Source organism: Scophthalmus maximus, chromosome 13, assembly GCF_022379125.1.
Source record: "Scophthalmus maximus strain ysfricsl-2021 chromosome 13, ASM2237912v1, whole genome shotgun sequence".
Classification (NCBI taxonomy): domain Eukaryota; kingdom Metazoa; phylum Chordata; class Actinopteri; order Pleuronectiformes; family Scophthalmidae; genus Scophthalmus; species Scophthalmus maximus.
Window position 1 is genome coordinate 4518224 of NC_061527.1, and position 19911 is coordinate 4538134.

A 19911-nucleotide genomic window follows, 5' to 3' on the forward strand; every position below is an offset into this window, starting at 1 on the left:
AAATGACTTTGAAAACAAGTCAAAAAATAACGTTTATTATTGGATAATTATGTACATTTATTTGATATTTATTAAGTGTGGACTTTTAGCTTCAGCAGTTTCAGTCCGTTTTAAATATTTTCCTTCACTGTGTGGGATTTTGAAGATCTTTGACTTTGGCGACCCCTGGTGGTACAATTTTAAATCAGTTATTTATTGTGAAAGATGTTAAAATCGTTAAAGCTCACACTCATGTTTTCTACCGTGTCTTTTAAATAATGGTATGATGTTGAAAACAAAACTTTACAAGTATTACAATATTTTATATTATTCAATCTGAGAAGATGATCTTCTCTGGGAATAGTCCACTCATCACGAGAGTACCAAATAGAGAGAAAAATGCCACAATGGTCAGGACAGAGCGCAGAGCTTTGAACCAGCTGGGGTAAGTGGGGAGCAGAGAGAGATCGTAATGCAATGCCACTCCGTGTCCCATGATCGCCATAGTGGTGGCGGCAACGATGTTGTCGCTCATCAGCATGGCCGTCCAGGCCAAGAGGGCGGGAACCACACTGTTGGCCAGGTTGATCCAGTCTGGCTTGCCTGGGCTGCTCTCGGGAAGAGCGAACCCCCAGCGAGCGCCACCCAGAAAGGACAAGATGGCGGCGCCGTAGGCCAACTGCGCAAAGGCCAACTCTGGGTAGAAGCATTCAGTCGCAGCCATGAGCATGGTGGGGGACACGAAGGGGATCAGCCCGGCGAACCCCAGCCACAAGGCGGGTTTGGGTCCGTTCCGCAGGTCCTTCATGTCGTAGCGCAGCAGGTCCAGCTCTCGTGGTGGAGGTTCCGGCTTAGGCCGCTTCTTCAACCTCGCGGCGGAGGAGTGGAAATGTCGCTCTCTTGCTAGAATCGGAGACTCGTGGATTTGAGTCCTCGGGAAGGGCTCGGTCCTCCCGACGCCGAGGACAGCGGGAGCTTTAAAAAGTCCCACGTCCCTTCCTGTAGGTGGCAGCCTTGCTGACGAGGCCCAGCAGGTCTGCAGGGAGCCACATCCTCCGTCGGGAGCCCCTCCGGTCAGGGCTGATGTCCAGCATCTTTGTGGAGGACCTGCCCGGTGCAACACCTAAGAAAGAAAAAAGAAAACTCTATTTCTCTCTTAAAATGTGTTGACTAATGTTTGGATGTATTGAAAATTGCGCTTTAGAGGATGGGATCATCACAAATGGGTCCTTTACCTTTCGGGCTGCGAAGGTGCCTTTTCTGAAAATGACGGCGAGCATCTGTAAGGAAGTGAAGGTCAGAGGTCAGGTTAGACGGACGGATATGAGCAGTTTTACCCCCATAAAAAGAATCCAGTCCACTACAAATACAGACGTAAAACAATATTTGATCTGTAAGATTTCTAAACTGATGACTTGGATGTAACAAATGCTAACTATACAGCAGTAGTATGCGAGTCCAATATATATACCCGTGTTGTACTAATTCAAAATCTGTTCCTGGTTGTCGCCTGACATGGTTACGCCCTCTCCAGGTGGTCGGGACCGTCGACGAGTGGTTGTAGCTGCCTGGACGTAGCGGACAGAACTAGATGACTATTGTCGTGACATCTTGTCCAGTAAAAGCTTTTTGTAATAAAAGAAAATAACAGCGGCAGAACGCGTTAATTTTATGACCCATGCGGCTTTCCATACCTGGATCCCGCTAACCTTACGCTAACCGGGCCGAGCCACCGCGGCCGCTGACACAACAACAACCACTACGTGAGCGAATTAACAGCAAACGTGACACAACTCGAAGCCTTTAACGACATAAACCCCATTTATGTAAAGCAAACACTTTTATTACCAGTGTTTCAGGGTGAAACCTTCATACTCCAGAAGCTGTTACTCGCGAGGGTCAGGCCAGCAGCTAGCTAGCTAGCTAGCCGACTTTGAGCTGGTGTCGCGGTTAATCTCTTCCGTGTTCGACAAGAATCGTCTCCCTGGGTTTTTGGTTCCACTTCTTTTTAGTTCCACTCCATCGTCTTCTTCTCCTTCGTTAAATATTTAAGGTTTTTTAAACATGTGCCTTAAATAAAGTTGCGTTAAAATTCCAAAAAGTATTCTTCTTCTTCTTTTATTCCACATTATAATGTGTACAGAAGGGGGCAAGGTTTTGGGCTTAGTGTTTTATACCATGTTAAGTTGTTTTTTTTAACTGAATTTATTTAACAAAATAATGCTTCATGTCTTTAAATTGCCCCAAAATAATATATATATTTTTATCTTTAGATTTGCATTTGTGGATGACGTACCACTTTAGATTATATGTTGTGAGCTGAATTGTTTATCTTCAGGGATACATGTCTTCTTCTTCTTCTTCTTCTTGTTTCACTGGCGATTTGCAACCATGTGGAGCATTATGTCCACCAACTGACTTAATCAATTACTACCTATATCCTTGAGAATAATCCTGTGTTTTGAAGATAGATTAGTACATGTGGTTTTTAAAACAGACTTCCCGGAGTTAGCTCCTAATAGTATTTCTTTAGGTCCATGTGTTTGATTCCTCAACTTTAGTTCCACGACAACACATTCAGTCTAAAACAGTCGCATATGCAACTTTTTAAAAACGAAAACCTTATCAGCTGCCTTATTGATGAACGGTTGACGTTATTTGTTATTTTATGACATGTATCCCTGAAGATAAACATTTGAGCTCACAAAATCATCTAAATTGGTACGACATTCACAAATGCAAATCTAAAGATTATTAAAAATAAAGTTTTTATTTCGGGGCAACTAAAAGACATGATTAAAAAAAACAAAAACACTTAACATGATATAAAACTCCACTAACCCTCCCCTATTCTGTACGCCTTGTAATGTGGAAAAAAAATTCACATACATTGAAATGAATAAATATTAACAATAAACAAATAAGAGAATAAAATCATCATTAACTCATAAGACCATACACTATCAACATGCTTGTTTGCACAGATTTGAAGAGTGTGGCCCAGTGCTAAGATGTATAAAATAGTAGGTTGATTTTTAAAAACCCAAATAAAAAAACATACCAACTCATCATAGATAACCAGTACTGTTAATATGATAGTGCATCTGTGCAGTCTAGTCTCTTTAGTGTCTTACCTATACATTTTTGACAACTTGACAATTGTATTCTTCTTGGCGACTGTGACATCAAATTTTCCTCCAGCAAGACACTTAACCATGAATTGCCTCTGATGTCTCTTCGGGCAGTGTATTCTTCTGGGAGACAGCATCTCACATTGGCAAAGACTGGGAAAACCTCAAGGGCTGATTAGGAAAAATGGTCTGCTTGTTTTTCATGGCACATAGCAATCATATCGTTAGTTGTGTAAGAATATTCCGTTATATACATCCATCAGTTCTCCTATATTGTTAAAAGTCTCTTTAATCTGAGAAAACCTTTTTGGTTTATTGAGATAAAAATAAAGAACAAAAGCAAAAAAAAAACAACGAATCCACACAAGGTAACTTTGCTCAAACAAGAAGTATTTTTAATTCGATGCATGCTAGAAAGGGCAGAATTTGCATTTATGAAAACAGTAATGTATTCACAACACAATCTTAAATAGGTTTAAACTTATTATAAAACAAATGCTAGAAGGAAATAATTTACTCTCCAGAACAAACTGAGAATCTAAACATATATGTTATTTCATTGTCAGTGTGTTTTATGGAGTCGTTTGGCTAGACATGCATGGGCATCCGAAGCGCACTTGATAGTCATGACACCTGGCTCCTTTCTGGTCTCGGTTGCGACAGACAAATCCTTTAGTTGGACTGTAGCTGAAAAATAGAAAATTTAAAGCGGTTAGTAATTCATAGAGATCCTGAAAAAAAAATGCACATGCTTTGCAGAAGGAAAATCTGTTCATAAATTTTTGTAGTATTAGACATTTTTCTAAATTACACCGTTCTTGCCAATCGCTGGGGACAACACCACGGGTCCCCGTCTAAACAGTCTAATTTGACGCATAGTAAAACAAGTGATAAAACAGAAAAACACTGCTGTTATTGTTTGGACATTCACTTATATGTTAACATCTATTTGTGTTTTTAAATAATGGGGTTAAAAACTGCCAATTCATATAATACCGGTTTTATCTGGTTAACCCAGACACTAAATTTTAAAGCTGTATTACTACGACCGTTATCGTCATCATAATTTAAGTTTATGAAGTGTTTGCCATTGATTGTTCAAATAAAAAGACCCACTCCTGAGCAGGAGGCACATGTTATGTGTACAAACAATCTAGTGTCTTCATTAAGAACACAATGGGCAGATTTTCAAAATTCTGAAGTATTATAATCAACTCACATGAAGGCCGCCTGCCCCGTCGAGGTGGCTGGGGTTTTTGTGTCCGTGGTGACAGCATCTATGTAGAGAGGCCTCTCACAGATTTCTCCTGGATTCTCCTTCCTCAGGTTGCTCAAGAGCTCCCAGTCGCCAATTCCACTGGGATTATCCCGATCAAACCACTTTGTCCAGCACACTGGCCACAGAACAAGAAGACAGAAACAAGATGGCTGTTTGAGTCATCAGACTTTTTGCACGGTGGATGTCAAGCGGCAAAACAATTAACATTAGTATGGCTTTTGGCCATCGTTGTAATTGACCCTTACCTCTCTGACTGCAGAAGTCAGTGGGACACATGTAACGAACACGGTAATCATGGCACTTTCGTTGTTTCTGGTCAGAGTTTTTACAGATGAATCCTGTGGTTGTGTCGGCTCTGCAGGAGGACACAAGGGAAGTTCAGTCTCGCATACACACCGATGTAGCCCTGCTATTGCTAATGATATTTCATTAATCTGGTTTTATGGTCTACTGATAAAAACGTGGGCGACATTTTTCAACTACCTTCTCCTAAGAGATAAAAGCAAATCAGGCAGATTTAGAAAGGAGGCATCTGCATAATCTTCTCATGGATATACAGTAGAAAGACTAAAAGGAAGAATAATGCAATATCTATTACTGAGTCAAATTTGATCATTAAAAACATAAAAAACACTTACACAGCAATTACATCCCCTGTTTCGGCAACACTGAGTCCACATGTTGTTTGGACCTCGATCTGAAGTGGAGTGTTGCAGATCTTCTCTTTGTTTTCATTGTGCAGATCTTTAAGTAACTCCCAGTCCCCTGTTCCAGTAGGGTCATCTCTATCAAACCAGTCTGTCCAGCATTCTGGACCAATCACACAGAGGGGGACACATAAATACTCACTGTACTGTTGCAACAGCTCTTAAAATGAATATAATCAAGGAATAAGATTTCATGTGAAATATGTGCATGCTTCATAAATGTAATTAAAGTCTACTCACGAGTGTTAAGGGCAGGCTGTTGATTGCATCCTGGTCCCTTGACTCTATGTTTGCGGCCAGGTCTGTTGGGATTGCTGGGACTTTTCTTGTTACCCGAGTTGCCGGGCATTTGTTTGTCACAGGGCTTCTGGTTCTTTCCTGGTTTGGTGGGTTTGCGACTGTTACACAGGTTTTGGAGTTTGTGCCCTGGTTTGGTGGGATTTTTCTTGTTACCCGAGTTGCCGGACTTTTGTTTGTCACAGGGCTTCTGGTTCTTTCCTGGTTTGGTGGGTTTGCGACTGTTACACAGGCTTTGGAGTTTGTCCCATGGTTTGGTGGGTTTGTGACTGTTACACAGGTTTTGGAGTTTGTGCCCTGGTTTAGTGGGATTTTTCTTGTTACCCGAGTTGCCGGGCTTTTGTTTGTCACAGGGCTTCTGGTTCTTTCCTGGTTTGGTGGGTTTGTGACGGTTACACAGGTTTTGGAGTTTGTCCCATGGTTTGGTGGGTTTGAGACTGTTACACAGGTTTTGGAGTTTGTGCCCTGGTTTAGTGGGATTTTTCTTGTTACCCGAGTTGCCGGGCTTTTGTTTGTCACAGGGCTTCTGGTTCTTTCCTGGTTTGGTGGGACTTTCATTGTTACCTGAGTTACCAGGGTTCTGGTTGTTTGTTACCAGGGTTCTGGTTGTTTCCCGGATTGGTGGGTTTGTTACTGTTATCTGTGTTTGTGGTTCTGTGGTTGTGATCTGGATTGGGGGGCTTGTCTCTGTTTCCTGTGTTTGTGGTTCTGTTGTTGTGATCATCTGGATTGGTGGGTTTGTCTCTGTTTCCTGTGTTTGTGGTTGTGTTGTTGTGATCTGGATTGGTGGGTTTGTCTCTGTTTCCTGTGTTTGTGGTTGTGTTGTTGTGATCTGGATTGGTGGGTTTGTCTCTGTTTCCTGTGTTTGTGGTTGTGTTGTTGTGATCTGGATTGGTGGGTTTGTCTCTGTTTCCTGTGTTTGTGGTTGTGTTGTTGTGATCTGGATTGGTGGGTTTGTCTCTGTTTCCTGTGTTTGTGGTTCTGTGGTTGTGATCTGGATTGGTGGGTTTGTCTCTGTTTCCTGTGTTTGTGGTTCTGTGGTTGTGATCTGGATTGGTGGGTTTGTCTCTGTTTCCTGTGTTTGTGGTTGTGTTGTTGTGATCTGGATTGGTGGGTTTGTCTCTGTTTCCTGTGTTTGTGGTTGTGTTGTTGTGATCTGGATTGGTGGGTTTGTCTCTGTTTCCTGTGTTTGTGGTTCTGTGGTTGTGATCTGGATTGGTGGGTTTGTCTCTGTTTCCTGTGTTTGTGGTTCTGTGGTTGTGATCTGGATTGGTGGGATTGTCTCTGTTTCCTGTGTTTGTGGTTCTGTGGTTGTGATCTGGTTTGGTGGGTTTTTCTTTGTTACCTGAGATACCAGGGTTGTGGTGGTATTCCGGATTGGTGGGTTTGTCACTGTTTGTGGTTTTGTTGGTGTTGAGTTGCCGGGGTTATGATTGTCACAGGGCTTCTGGTTCTTTCCCGGTTTGTTGTTATCATGTGGTTTGGTTGGGTTTCCCTTGTTCCCTGGGTTTTCTTGGCTCTCGTTGCTTTCCTGACTGGTGGGTTGGTCATTTTGACATGGCTTTTCGGGTTTGTTGTTATCATGTGGTTTGGTGGAGTCTCCATTGTTATCTGGGTTGCCGTGGCTCTCGTTGCTTTCCTGACTGGTGGGTTTGTCATTTGTACTTGGCTTTTTTTTTGTTGTTACCTGAGATACCAGGGTTGTGGTCGTTTCCGGGATTGGTGGGTTTGTCTCTGTTTCCTGTGTTTGTGGTTGTGTTGTTGTGATCTGGATTGGTGGGTTTGTCTCTGTTTCCTGTGTTTGTGGTTGTGTTGTTGTGATCTGGATTGGTGGGTTTGTCTCTGTTTCCTGTGTTTGTGGTTCTGTGGTTGTGATCTGGATTGGTGGGATTGTCTCTGTTTCCTGTGTTTGTGGTTCTGTTGTTGTGATCTGGTTTGGTGGGTTTTTCTTTGTTACCTGAGATACCAGGGTTGTGGTGGTATTCCGGATTGGTGGGTTTGTCACTGTTTGTGGTTTTGTTGGTGTTGAGTTGCCGGGGTTATGATTGTCACAGGGCTTCTGGTTCTTTCCCGGTTTGTTGTTATCATGTGGTTTGGTTGGGTTTCCCTTGTTCACTGGGTTTTCTTGGCTCTCGTTGCTTTCCTGACTGGTGGGTTGGTCATTTTGACATGGCTTTTCGGGTTTGTTGTTATCATGTGGTTTGGTGGAGTCTCCATTGTTATCTGGGTTGCCGTGGCTCTCGTTGCTTTCCTGACTGGTGGGTTTGTCATTTGTACTTGGCTTTTTTTTTGTTGTTACCTGAGATACCAGGGTTGTGGTCGTTTCCGGGATTGGTGGGTTTGTCTCTGTTTCCTGTGTTTGTGGTTGTGTTGTTGTGATCTGGTTTGGTGGGTTTGTCTCTGTTTCCTGTGTTTGTGGTTGTGTTGTTGTGATCTCGATTGGTGGGTTTGTCTCTGTTTCCTGTGTTTGTGGTTGTGTTGTTGTGATCTGGATTGGTGGGTTTGTCTCTGTTTCCTGTGTTTGTGGTTGTGTTGTTGTGATCTGGTTTGGTGGGTTTGTCTCTGTTTCCTGTGTTTGTGGTTGTGTTGTTGTGATCTGGATTGGTGGGTTTGTCTCTGTTTCCTGTGTTTGTGGTTGTGTTGTTGTGATCTGGATTGGTGGGTTTGTCTCTGTTTCCTGTGTTTGTGGTTGTGTTGTTGTGATCTGGATTGGTGGGTTTGTCTCTGTTTCCTGTGTTTGTGGTCGTGTTGTTGTGATCTGGTTTGGTGGGTTTGTCTCTGTTTCCTGTGTTTGTGGTTGTGTTGTTGTGATCTGGATTGGTGGGTTTGTCTCTGTTTCCTGTGTTTGTGGTTGTGTTGTTGTGATCTGGATTGGTGGGTTTGTCTCTGTTTCCTGTGTTTGTGGTTCTGTGGTTGTGATCTGGATTGGTGGGTTTGTCTCTGTTTCCTGTGTTTGTGGTTCTGTGGTTGTGATCTGGATTGGTGGGTTTGTCTCTGTTTCCTGTGTTTGTGGTTCTGTTGTTGTGATCTGGTTTGGTGGGTTTGTCTCTGTTTCCTGTGTTTGTGGTTCTGTGGTTGTGATCTGGATTGGTGGGTTTGTCTCTGTTTCCTGTGTTTGTGGTTCTGTGGTTGTGATCTGGATTGGTGGGTTTGTCTCTGTTTCCTGTGTTTGTGGTTCTGTGGTTGTGATCTGGATTGGTGGGTTTGTCTCTGTTTCCTGTGTTTGTGGTTCTGTGGTTGTGATCTGGATTGGTGGGTTTGTTTCTGTTTCCTGTGTTTGTGGTTGTGTTGTTGTGATCTGGTTTGCTGGGTTTGTCTCTGTTTCCTGTGTTTGCGGTTCTGTGGTTGTGATCTGGATTGGTGGGTTTGTCTCTGTTTCCTGTGTTTGCGGTTCTGTGGTTGTGATCTGGATTGGTGGGTTTGTCTCTGTTTCCTGTGTTTGCGGTTCTGTGGTTGTGATCTGGATTGGTGGGTTTGTCTTTGTTTCCTGTGTTTGTGGTTCTGTGGTTGTGATCTGGATTGGTGGGTTTGTCTCTGTTTCCTGTGTTTGTGGTTCTGTTGTTGTGATCTGGTTTGGTGGGTTTTTCTTTGTTACCTGAGATACAGGAGTTGTGGTGGTATTCCGGATTGGTGGGTTTGTCACTGTTTGTGGTTTTGTTGGTGTTGAGTTGCCGGGGTTATGTTTGTCACAGGTCTTCTGGTTCTTTCCCGGTTTGTTGTTATCATGTGGTTTGGTTGGGTTTCCCTTGTTCCCTGGATTTTCTTGGCTCTCGTTGCTTTCCTGACTGGTGGGTTGGTCATTTTGACATGGCTTTTCGGGTTTGTTGTTATCATGTGGTTTGGTGGAGTCTCCATTGTTATCTGGGTTGCCGTGGCTCTCGTTGCTTTCCTGACTGGTGGGTTTGTCATTTGTACTTGGCTTTTTTTTTGTTGTCACCTGAGATACCAGGGTTGTGGTCGTTTCCGGAATTGGTGGGTTTGTCTCTGTTTCCTGTGTTTGTGGTTGTGTTGTTGTGATCTGGTTTGGTGGGTTTGTCTCTGTTTCCTGTGTTTGTGGTTCTGTGGTTGTGATCTGGATTGGTGGGTTTGTCTCTGTTTCCTGTGTTTGTGGTTGTGTTGTTGTGATCTGGTTTGCTGGGTTTGTCACTGTTTCCTGTGTTTGTGGTTGTGTTGTTGTGATCTGGATTGGGGGGTTTGTCTCTGTTTCCTGTGTTTGTGGTTGTGTTGTTGTGATCTGGATTGGTGGGTATGTCTCTGTTTTCTGTATTTGTGGTTGTGTTGTTGTGATCTGGATTGGTGGGTTTGTCTCTGTTTCCTGTGTTTGTGGTTGTGTTGTTGTGATCTGGATTGGTGGGTTTGTCTCTGTTTCCTGTGTTTGTGGTTGTGTTGTTGTGATCTGGATTGGTGGGTTTGTCTCTGTTTCCTGTGTTTGTGGTTGTGTTGTTGTGATATGGATTGGTGGGTTTGTCTCTGTTTCCTGTGTTTGTGGTTGTGTTGTTGTGATCTGGTTTGCTGGGTTTGTCACTGTTTCCTGTGTTTGTGGTTGTGTTGTTGTGATCTGGATTGGGGGGTTTGTCTCTGTTTCCTGTGTTTGTGGTTGTGTTGTTGTGATCTGGATTGGTGGGTTTGTCTCTGTTTTCTGTATTTGTGGTTGTGTTGTTGTGATCTGGATTGGTGGGTTTGTCTCTGTTTCCTGTGTTTGTGGTTGTGTTGTTGTGATCTGGATTGGTGGGTTTGTCTCTGTTTCCTGTGTTTGTGGTTCTGTGGTTGTGATCTGGATTGGTGGGTTTGTCTCTGTTTCCTGTGTTTGTGGTTCTGTGGTTGTGATCTGGATTGGTGGGTTTGTCTCTGTTTCCTGTGTTTGTGGTTCTGTGGTTGTGATCTGGATTGGTGGGTTTGTCTCTGTTTCCTGTGTTTGTGGTTGTGTTGTTGTGATCTGGATTGGTGGGTTTGTCTCTGTTTCCTGTGTTTGTGGTTGTGTTGTTGTGATCTGGTTTGCTGGGTTTGTCACTGTTTCCTGTGTTTGTGGTTGTGTTGTTGTGATCTGGATTGGGGGGTTTGTCTCTGTTTCCTGTGTTTGTGGTTGTGTTGTTGTGATCTGGATTGGTGGGTTTGTCTCTGTTTTCTGTATTTGTGGTTGTGTTGTTGTGATCTGGATTGGTGGGTTTGTCTCTGTTTCCTGTGTTTGTGGTTCTGTGGTTGTGATCTGGATTGGTGGGTTTGTCTCTGTTTCCTGTGTTTGTGGTTCTGTGGTTGTGATCTGGATTGGTGGGTTTGTCTCTGTTTCCTGTGTTTGTGGTTCTGTGGTTGTGATCTGGATTGGTGGGTTTGTCTCTGTTTCCTGTGTTTGTGGTTCTGTGGTTGTGATCTGGATTGGTGGGTTTGTCTCTGTTTCCTGTGTTTGTGGTTCTGTGGTTGTGATCTGGATTGGTGGGTTTGTCTCTGTTTCCTGTGTTTGTGGTTCTGTGGTTGTGATCTGGATTGGTGGGTTTGTCTCTGTTTCCTGTGTTTGTGGTTCTGTGGTTGTGATCTGGATTGGTGGGTTTGTCTCTGTTTCCTGTGTTTGTGGTTCTGTTGTTGTGATCTGGTTTGGTGGATTTTTCTTTGTTACCTGAGATACAGGAGTTGTGGTGGTATTCCGGATTGGTGGGTTTGTCACTGTTTGTGGTTTTGTTGGTGTTGAGTTGCCAGGGTTATGTTTGTCACAGGGCTTCTGGTTCTTTCCCGGTTTGTTGTTATCATGTGGTTTGGTTGGGTTTCCCTTGTTCCCTGGATTTTCTTGGCTCTCGTTGCTTTCCTGACTGGTGGGTTGGTCATTTTGACATGGCTTTTCGGGTTTGTTGTTATCATGTGGTTTGGTGGAGTCTCCATTGTTATCTGGGTTGCCGTGGCTCTCGTTGCTTTCCTGACTGGTGGGTTTGTCATTTGTACTTGGCTTTTTTTTTGTTGTCACCTGAGATACCAGGGTTGTGGTCGTTTCCGGGATTGGTGGGTTTGTCTCTGTTTCCTGTGTTTGTGGTTGTGTTGTTGTGATCTGGTTTGGTGGGTTTGTCTCTGTTTCCTGTGTTTGTGGTTGTGTTGTTGTGATCTGGATTGGTGGGTTTGTCTCTGTTTCCTGTGTTTGTGGTTGTGTTGTTGTGATCTGGATTGGTGGGTTTGTCTCTGTTTCCTGTGTTTGTGGTTCTGTGGTTGCGATCTGGATTGGTGGGTTTGTCTCTGTTTCCTGTGTTTGTGGTTGTGTTGTTGTGATCTGGTTTGGTGGGTTTGTCTCTGTTTCCTGTGTTTGTGGTTGTGTTGTTGTGATCTGGATTGGTGGGTTTGTCTCTGTTTCCTGTGTTTGTGGTTGTGTTGTTGTGATCTGGATTGGTGGGTCTGTCTCTGTTTCCTGTGTTTGTGGTTCTGTGGTTGTGATCTGGATTGGTGGGTTTGTCTCTGTTTCCTGTGTTTGTGGTTCTGTGGTTGTGATCTGGATTGGTGGGTTTGTCTCTGTTTCCTGTGTTTGTGGTTCTGTGGTTGTGATCTGGATTGGTGGGTTTGTCTCTGTTTCCTGTGTTTGTGGTTCTGTGGTTGTGATCTGGATTGGTGGGTTTGTCTCTGTTTCCTGTGTTTGTGGTTCTGTGGTTGTGATCTGGATTGGTGGGTTTGTCTCTGTTTCCTGTGTTTGTGGTTCTGTAGTTGTGATCTGGATTGGTGGGTTTGTCTCTGTTTCCTGTGTTTGTGGTTCTGTTGTTGTGATCTGGTTTGGTGGGTTTTTCTTTGTTACCTGAGATACAGGAGTTGTGGTGGTATTCCGGATTGGTGGGTTTGTCACTGTTTGTGGTTTTGTTGGTGTTGAGTTGCCGGGGTTATGTTTGTCACAGGGCTTCTGGTTCTTTCCCGGTTTGTTGTTATCATGTGGTTTGGTTGGGTTTCCCTTGTTCCCTGGATTTTCTTGGCTCTCGTTGCTTTCCTGACTGGTGGGTTGGTCATTTTGACATGGCTTTTTGGGTTTGTTGTTATCATGTGGTGTGGTGGAGTCTCCATTGTTGTCTGGGTTGCCGTGGCTCTCGTTGCTTTCCTGACTGGTGGGTTTGTCATTTGTACTTGGCTTTTTTTTTGTTGTCACCTGAGATACCAGGGTTGTGGTCGTTTCCGGGATTGGTGGGTTTGTCTCTGTTTCCTGTGTTTGTGGTTCTGTGGTTGTGATCTGGATTGGTGGGTTTGTCTCTGTTTCCTGTGTTTGTGGTTCTGTTGTTGTGATCTGGTTTGGTGGATTTTTCTTTGTTACCTGAGATACAGGAGTTGTGGTGGTATTCCGGATTGGTGGGTTTGTCACTGTTTCCTGTGTTTGTGGTTGTGTTGTTTTGATCTGGTTTGGTGGGTTTGTCTCTGTTTCCTGTGTTTGTGGTTGTGTTGTTGTGATCTGGATTGGTGGGTTTGTCTCTGTTTCCTGTGTTTGTGGTTGTGTTGTTGTGATCTGGATTGGTGGGTTTGTCTCTGTTTCCTGTGTTTGTGGTTGTGTTGTTGTGATCTGGATTGGTGGGTTTGTCTCTGTTTCCTGTGTTTGTGGTTCTGTGGTTGTGATCTGGATTGGTGGGTTTGTCTCTGTTTCCTGTGTTTGTGGTTCTGTGGTTGTGATCTGGATTGGTGGGTTTGTCTCTGTTTCCTGTGTTTGTGGTTCTGTGGTTGTGATCTGGATTGGTGGGTTTGTCTCTGTTTCCTGTGTTTGTGGTTGTGTTGTTGTGATCTGGATTGGTGGGTTTGTCTCTGTTTCCTGTGTTTGTGGTTGTGTTGTTGTGATCTGGATTGGTGGGTTTGTCTCTGTTTCCTGTGTTTGTGGTTGTGTTGTTGTGATCTGGTTTGCTGGGTTTGTCACTGTTTCCTGTGTTTGTGGTTGTGTTGTTGTGATCTGGATTGGGGGGCTTGTCTCTGTTTCCTGTGTTTGTGGTTCTGTTGTTGTGATCTGGTTTGGTGGGTTTGTCACTGTTATCTGTGTTTGTGGTTGTGTTGTTGTGATCTGGTTTGGTGGGTTTTCCTTTGTTACCTGAGATACAGGAGTTGTGGTGCTATTCCGGATTGGTGGGTTTGTCACTGTTTGTGGTTTTGTTGGTGTTGAGTTGCCGGGGTTATGTTTTTCACAGGGCTTCTGGTTCTTTCCCGGTTTGTTGTTATCATGTGGTTTGGTTGGGTTTCCCTTGTTCCCTGGGTTTTCTTGGCTCTCGTTGCTTTCCTGACTGGTGGGTTGGTCATTTTGACATGGCTCTTCGGGTTTGTTGTTATCATGTGGTTTGGTGGAGTCTCCATTGTTATCTGGGTTGCCGTGGCTCTCGTTGCTTTCCTGGCTGGTGGGTTTGTCATTTGTACTTGGCTTTTTTTTTGTTGTTACCTGAGATACCAGGGTTGTGGTCGTTTCCGGGATTGGTGGGTTTGTCTCTGTTTCCTGTGTTTGTGGTTGTGTTGTTGTGATCTGGTTTGGTGGGTTTGTCTCTGTTTCCTGTGTTTGTGGTTGTGTTGTTGTGATCTGGATTGGTGGGTTTGTCTCTGTTTCCTGTGTTTGTGGTTCTGTGGTTGTGATCTGGATTGGTGGGTTTGTCTCTGTTTCCTGTGTTTGTGGTTCTGTGGTTGTGATCTGGATTGGTGGGTTTGTCTCTGTTTCCTGTGTTTGTGGTTGTGTTGTTGTTATCTGGATTGGTGGGTTTGTCTCTGTTTCCTGTGTTTGTGGTTGTGTTGTTGTGATCTGGATTGGTGGGTTTGTCTCTGTTTCCTGTGTTTGTGGTTGTGTTGTTGTGATCTGGTTTGCTGGGTTTGTCACTGTTTCCTGTGTTTGTGGTTGTGTTGTTGTGATCTGGATTGGTGGGTTTGTCTCTGTTTCCTGTGTTTGTGGTTGTGTTGTTGTGATCTGGTTTGGTGGGTTTGTCTCTGTTTCCTGTGTTTGTGGTTGTGTTGTTGTGATCTGGTTTGGTGGGTTTGTCTCTGTTTCCTGTGTTTGTGGTTGTGTTGTTTTGATCTGGATTGGTGGGTTTGTCTCTGTTTTCTGTATTTGTGGTTGTGTTGTTGTGATCTGGATTGGTGGGTTTGTCTCTGTTTCCTGTGTTTGTGGTTGTGTTGTTGTGATCTGGATTGGTGGGTTTGTCTCTGTTTCCTGTGTTTGTGGTTCTGTGGTTGCGATCTGGATTGGTGGGTTTGTCTCTGTTTCCTGTGTTTGTGCTTCTGTGGTTGTGATCTGGATTGGTGGGGTTGTCTCTGTTTCCTGTGTTTGTGGTTCTGTGGTTGTGATCTGGATTGGTGGGTTTGTCTCTGTTTCCTGTGTTTGTGGTTCTGTTGTTGTGATCTGGTTTGGTGGGTTTTTCTTTGTTACCTGAGATACAGGAGTTGTGGTGTTATTCCGGATTGGTGGGTTTGTCACAGTTTGTGGTTTTGTTGGTGTTGAGTTGCCGGGGTTATGTTTGTCACAGGGCTTCTGGTTCTTTCCCGGTTTGTTGTTATCATGTGGTTTGGTTGAGTTTCCCTTGTTCCCTGGGTTTTCTTGGCTCTCGTTGCTTTCCTGACTGGTGGGTTGGTCATTTTGACATGGCTTTTCGGGTTTGTTGTTATCATGTGGTTTGGTGGAGTCTCCATTGTTATCTGGGTTGCCGTGGCTCTCGTTGCTTTCCTGACTGGTGGGTTTGTCATTTGTACTTGGCTTTTTTTTTGTTGTTACCTGAGATACCAGGGTTGTGGTCGTTTCCGGGATTGGTGGGTTTGTCTCTGTTTCCTGTGTTTGTGGTTGTGTTGTTGTGATCTGGTTTGGTGGGTTTGTCTCTGTTTCCTGTGTTTGTGGTTGTGTTGTTGTGATCTGGATTGGTGGGTTTGTCTCTGTTTCCTGTGTTTGTGGTTGTGTTGTTGTGATCTGGATTGGTGGGTTTGTCTCTGTTTCCTGTGTTTGTGGTTCTGTGGTTGTGATCTGGATTGGTGGGTTTGTCTCTGTTTCCTGTGTTTGTGGTTCTGTGGTTGTGATCTGGATTGGTGGGTTTGTCTCTGTTTCCTGTGTTTGTGGTTCTGTGGTTGTGATCTGGATTGGTGGGTTTGTCTCTGTTTCCTGTGTTTGTGGTTGTGTTGTTGTGATCTGGATTGTTGGGTTTGTCTCTGTTTCCTGTGTTTGTGGTTGTGTTGTTGTGATCTGGATTGGTGGGTTTGTCTCTGTTTCCTGTGTTTGTGGTTGTGTTGTTGTGATCTGGTTTGCTGGGTTTGTCACTGTTTCCTGTGTTTGTGGTTGTGTTGTTGTGATCTGGATTGGGGGGCTTGTCTCTGTTTCCTGTGTTTGTGGTTGTGTTGTTGTGATCTGGTTTGCTGGGTTTGTCACTGTTTCCTGTGTTTTTGGTTGTGTTGTTGTGATCTGGATTGGGGGGCTTGTCTCTGTTTCCTGTGTTTGTGGTTCTGTTGTTGTGATCTGGTTTGGTGGGTTTGTCACTGTTATCTGTGTTTGTGGTTGTGTTGTTGTGATCTGGATTGGTGGGTTTGTCTCTGTTTCCTGTGTTTGTGGTTCTGTTGTTGTGATCTGGTTTGGTGGGTTTGTCACTGTTATCTGTGTTTGTGGTTGTGTTGTTGTGATCTGGTTTGGTGGGTTTTTCTTTGTTACCTGAGATACAGGAGTTGTGGTGGTATTCCGGATTGGTGGGTTTGTCACTGTTTGTGGTTTTGTTGGTGTTGAGTTGCCGGGGTTATGTTTGTCACAGGGCTTCTGGTTCTTTCCCGGTTTGTTGTTTTCATCTGGTTTGGTTGGGTTTCCCTTGTTCCCTGGGTTTTCTTGGCTATCGTTGCTTTCTTGACTGGTGGGTTGGTCATTTTGACATGGCTTTTCGGGTTTGTTGTTATCATGTGGTTTGGTGGAGTCTCCATTGTTATCTGGGTTGCCGTGGCTCTCGTTGCTTTCCTGACTGGTGGGTTTGTCATTTGTACTTGGCTTTTTTTTTATTGTTACCTGAGATACCAGGGTTGTGGTCGTTTCCGGGATTGGTGGGTTTGTCTCTGTTTCCTGTGTTTGTGGTTGTGTTGTTGTGATCTGGATTGGTGGGTTTGTCTCTGTTTCCTGTGTTTGTGGTTGTGTTGTTGTGATCTGGATTGGTGGGTTTGTCTCTGTTTCCTGTGTTTGTGGTTCTGTGGTTGTGATCTGGATTGGTGGGTTTGTTTCTGTTTCCTGTGTTTGTGGTTGTGTTGTTGTGATTAGGTTTGGTGGGTTTTTCTTTGTTACCTGAGATACCAGGGTTGTGGTCGTTTCCGGGATTGGTGGGTATGTCACTGTTTCCTGTGTTTGTGGATCTGTGGTTGTGATTGGGTTTGGTGGGTTTTTCTTTGTTACCTGAGATACCAGGGTTGTGGTCGTTTCCCGGATCGGTGGGTTTGTCACTGTTATCTGTGTTTGTGGTTCTGTTGTAGTGATCTGGATTGGTGGGTTTGTATCTGGGTTTTCGTGGCTCTCGTTGCTTTCCTGACTGGTGGGTTTGTCATTTTGACTTGGTTTTTGGGGCTGGTTGTTATCATCTGGTTTGGTGGAGTCTCCCTTGTTACCTGGGTTTTCTTGGCTCTCGTTGCTTTCCTGACTCGTGGGTTTTTCATTTTGACTTGGTTTTTGGGGTTTGTTGTTATCATCTGGTTTGGTGGAGTCTCCCTTGTTACCTGGGTTTTCTTGGCTCTCGTTGCTTTCCTGACTGGTGGGTTCGTCATTTTGACTTGGTTTTTTGGGCTGGTTGTTATCATCTGGTTTGGTGGAGTCTCCCTTGTTACCTGGGTTTTCTTGGCTCTCGTTGCTTTCCTGACTGGTGGGTTTGTCATTTTTACTCGGTTTTTTGGGTTTGTTGTTATCATCTGGTTTGGTGGAGTCTCCATTGTTACCTGGGTTTTCTTGGCTTTCGTTGCTTTCCAGACTGGTGGGTTGGTCATTTTTACTCGGTTTTTGGGGTTTGTTGTTATCATCTGGTTTGGTGGAGTCTCCATTGTTACCTTGGTTTTCTTGGCTCTCGTTGCTTTCCTGACTGGTGGATTTGTCATTTTGACTTGGTTTTTTGGGTTTGTTGTTATCATCTGGTTTGGTGGAGTCTCCCTTGTTACCTGGGTTTTCTTGGCTCTCGTTGCTTTCCTGACTGGTGGGTTTGTCATCTTTACTTGGTCTTTGGGGTTTGTTGTTATCATCCTTTTTGGCGGGTTTTCCCTTGTTACCTGGGTTTTCTTGGCTCTCGTTGCTTTCCTGACTGGTGGGTTTGTCCTTTTTACTTGGTTTTTTGGGCTGGTTGTTATCACCTGGTTTGGTGGAGTCTCCCTTGTTACCTGGGTTTTCTTGGCTCTCGTTGCTTTCCTGACTGGTGGGTTTGTCATTTTGACTTGGTTTTTGGGGTTTGTTGTTATCATCTGGTTTGGTGGAGTCTCCCTTGTTACCTGGGTTTTCTTGGCTCTCGTTGCTTTCCTGACTGGTGGGTTTGTCATTTTTACTCGGTTTTTTGGGTTTGTTGTTATCATCTGGTTTGGTGGAGTCTCCCTTGTTACCTGGGTTTTCTTGGCTCTCGTTGCTTTCCTGACTGTTGGGTTTGTCATTTTTACTCGGTTTTTGGGGTTTGTGGTTATCATCTGGTTTGGTGGAGTCTCCCTTGTTACCTGGGTTTTCTTGGCTCTCGTTGCTTTCCTGACTGGTGGGTTTGTCATTTTGACTTGCTTTTTGGGGTTTGTTGTTATCATCCTTTTTGGCGGGTTTTCCCTTGTTACCTGGGTTTACTTGGCTCTCGTTGCTTTCCTGACTGGTGGGTTTGTCATTTTGACTTGGTTTTTGGGGCTGGTTGTTATCATCTGGTTTGGTGGAGTCTCCCTTGTTACCTGGGTTTTCTTGGCTCTCGTTGCTTTCCTGACTGGTGGGTTTGTCATTTTGACTTGGTTTTTGGGGTTTGTTGTTATCATCTGGTTTGGTGGAGTCTCCCTTGTTACCTGGGTTTTCTTGGCTCTTGTTGCTTTCCTGACTGGTGGGTTTGTCATTTTGACTTGGTTTTTGGGGTTTGTTGTTATCATCTGGTTTGGTGGAGTCTCCATTGTTACCTGGGTTTTCTTGGCTCTCGTTGTTTTCCTGACTGGTGGGTTTGTCATTTTGACTTGGTTTTTGGGGTTTGTTGTTATCATCTGGTTTGGTGGAGTCTCCCTTGTTACCTGGGTTTTCTTGGCTCTCGTTGCTTTCCTGACTGGTGGGTTTGTCATTTTGACTTGGTTTTTGGGGTTTGTTGTTATCATCTGGTTTGGTGGAGTCTCCATTGTTACCTGGGTTTTCTTGGCTCTCGTTGCTTTCCTGACTGGTGGGTTTGTCATTTTTACTCGGTTTTTGGGGTTTGTTGTTATCATCTGGTTTGGTGGAGTCTCCCTTGTTACCTGGGTTTTCTTGGCTCTCGTTGCTTTCCTGACTGGTGGGTTTGTCATTGTTACTCGGTTTTTTGGGTTTGTTGTTATCATCTGGTTTGGTGGAGTCTCCATTGTTTCCTGGGTTTTCTTGGCTTTCGTTGCTTTCCTGACTGGTGGGTTTGTCATTTTGACCTGTTTTTTTGGGCTGGTTGTTATCATCTGGTTTGGTGGAGTCTCCCTTGTTACCTGGGTTTTCTTGGCTCTCGTTGCTTTCCTGACTGGTGGGTTTGTCATTTTGACTTGGTTTTTGGGGTTTGTTGTTATCATCCTTTTTGGCGGGTTTTCCCTTGTTACCTGGGTTTTCTTGGCTCTCGTTGCTTTCCTGACTGGTGGGTTTGTCATTTTGACTTGGTTTTTGGGGTTTGTTGTTATCATCTGGTTTGGTGGAGTCTCCCTTGTTACCTGGGTTTACTTGGCTCTCGTTGCTTTCCTGACTGGTGGGTTTGTCCTTTTTACGTGGTTTTTTGGGCTGGTTGTTATCACCTGGTTTGGTGGAGTCTCCCTTGTTACCTGGGTTTTCTTGGCTCTCGTTGCTTTCCTGACTGGTGGGTTTGTCATTTTGACTTGGTTTTTGGGGTTTGTTGTTATCATCTGGTTTGGTGGAGTCTCCCTTGTTACCTGGGTTTTCTTGGCTCTCGTTGCTTTCCTGACTGTTGGGTTTGTCATTTTTACTCGGTTTTTGGGGTTTGTGGTTATCATCTGGTTTGGTGGAGTCTCCCTTGTTACCTGGGTTTTCTTGGCTGTCGTTGCTTTCCTGACTGGTGGGTTTGTCAGTTTGACTTGGTTTTTGGGGTTTGTTGTTATCATCCTTTTTGGCGGGTTTTCCCTTGTTACCTGGGTTTTCTTGGCTCTCGTTGCTTTCCTGACTGGTAGGTTTGTCATTTTGACTTGGTTTTTTGGGCTGGTTGTTATCATCTGGTTTGGTGGAGTCTCCCTTGTTACCTGGGTTTTCTTGGCTCTCGTTGCTTTCCTGACTGGTAGGTTTGTCATTTTGACTTGGTTTTTTGGGCTGGTTGTTATCATCTGGTTTGGTGGAGTCTCCCTTGTTACCTGGGTTTTCTTGGCTCCCGTTGCTTTCCTGACTGGTGGGTTTGTCATTTTGACTTGGTTTTTTGGGCTGGTTGTT

General features: G+C 44.3%; 2 protein-coding genes across 3 annotated transcripts; both read right to left on the bottom strand.

The window, feature by feature from the left end:
• Positions 1–19: 19 nt before the first annotated feature.
• LOC118317992 (transmembrane protein 69-like) lies at positions 20–1961 on the bottom strand. Of its 2 annotated transcripts, none has more exons than XM_035647238.2 (3): positions 1828–1961; positions 1215–1259; positions 20–1102 (listed from the first exon to the last, which is right to left on the bottom strand). In XM_035647238.2, exons 2-3 carry the CDS (start codon positions 1257–1259, stop codon positions 311–313), a joined length of 837 nt encoding a protein of 278 aa, XP_035503131.1. In that variant the 5' UTR covers positions 1828–1961; the 3' UTR covers positions 20–310. The 2 variants fall into 2 exon arrangements, with proteins under 2 accessions (XP_035503131.1, XP_035503132.1); XM_035647239.2 differs by lacking the exon at positions 1828–1961 and adding an exon at positions 1451–1722.
• A 1558-nt stretch (positions 1962–3519) lies between these two features.
• LOC124850935 (cartilage intermediate layer protein 1-like) lies at positions 3520–6091 on the bottom strand. The gene is made up of 5 exons (XM_047336837.1): positions 5337–6091; positions 5028–5199; positions 4635–4744; positions 4330–4504; positions 3520–3797 (listed from the first exon to the last, which is right to left on the bottom strand). Exons 1-5 carry the CDS (start codon positions 5443–5445, stop codon positions 3683–3685), a joined length of 681 nt encoding a protein of 226 aa, XP_047192793.1. The 5' UTR covers positions 5446–6091; the 3' UTR covers positions 3520–3682.
• Between the last annotated feature and the right edge of the window lie 13820 nt (positions 6092–19911).

Bases quoted from the DNA above. Each gene is read 5' to 3' on its own strand.
- LOC118317992 (XM_035647238.2), bottom strand. From the start codon at position 1,259: ATGCTCGCCGTCATTTTCAGAAAAGGCACCTTCGCAGCCCGAAAG. The intron at 1,103-1,214 runs GTAAAGGACCCA...TTTCTTTCTTAG, and splicing joins GCACCTTCGCAGCCCGAAAG to GTGTTGCACCGGGCAGGTCC.
- LOC124850935 (XM_047336837.1), bottom strand. From the start codon at position 5,445: ATGCCCGGCAACTCGGGTAACAAGAAAAGTCCCAGCAATCCCAACAGA. The intron at 4,745-5,027 runs GTAAGTGTTTTT...GTCCTCCTGCAG, and splicing joins ACAGGGGATGTAATTGCTGT to AGCCGACACAACCACAGGAT. The intron at 3,798-4,329 runs GTGAGTTGATTA...TCTATTTTTCAG, and splicing joins ACGGGGCAGGCGGCCTTCAT to CTACAGTCCAACTAAAGGAT.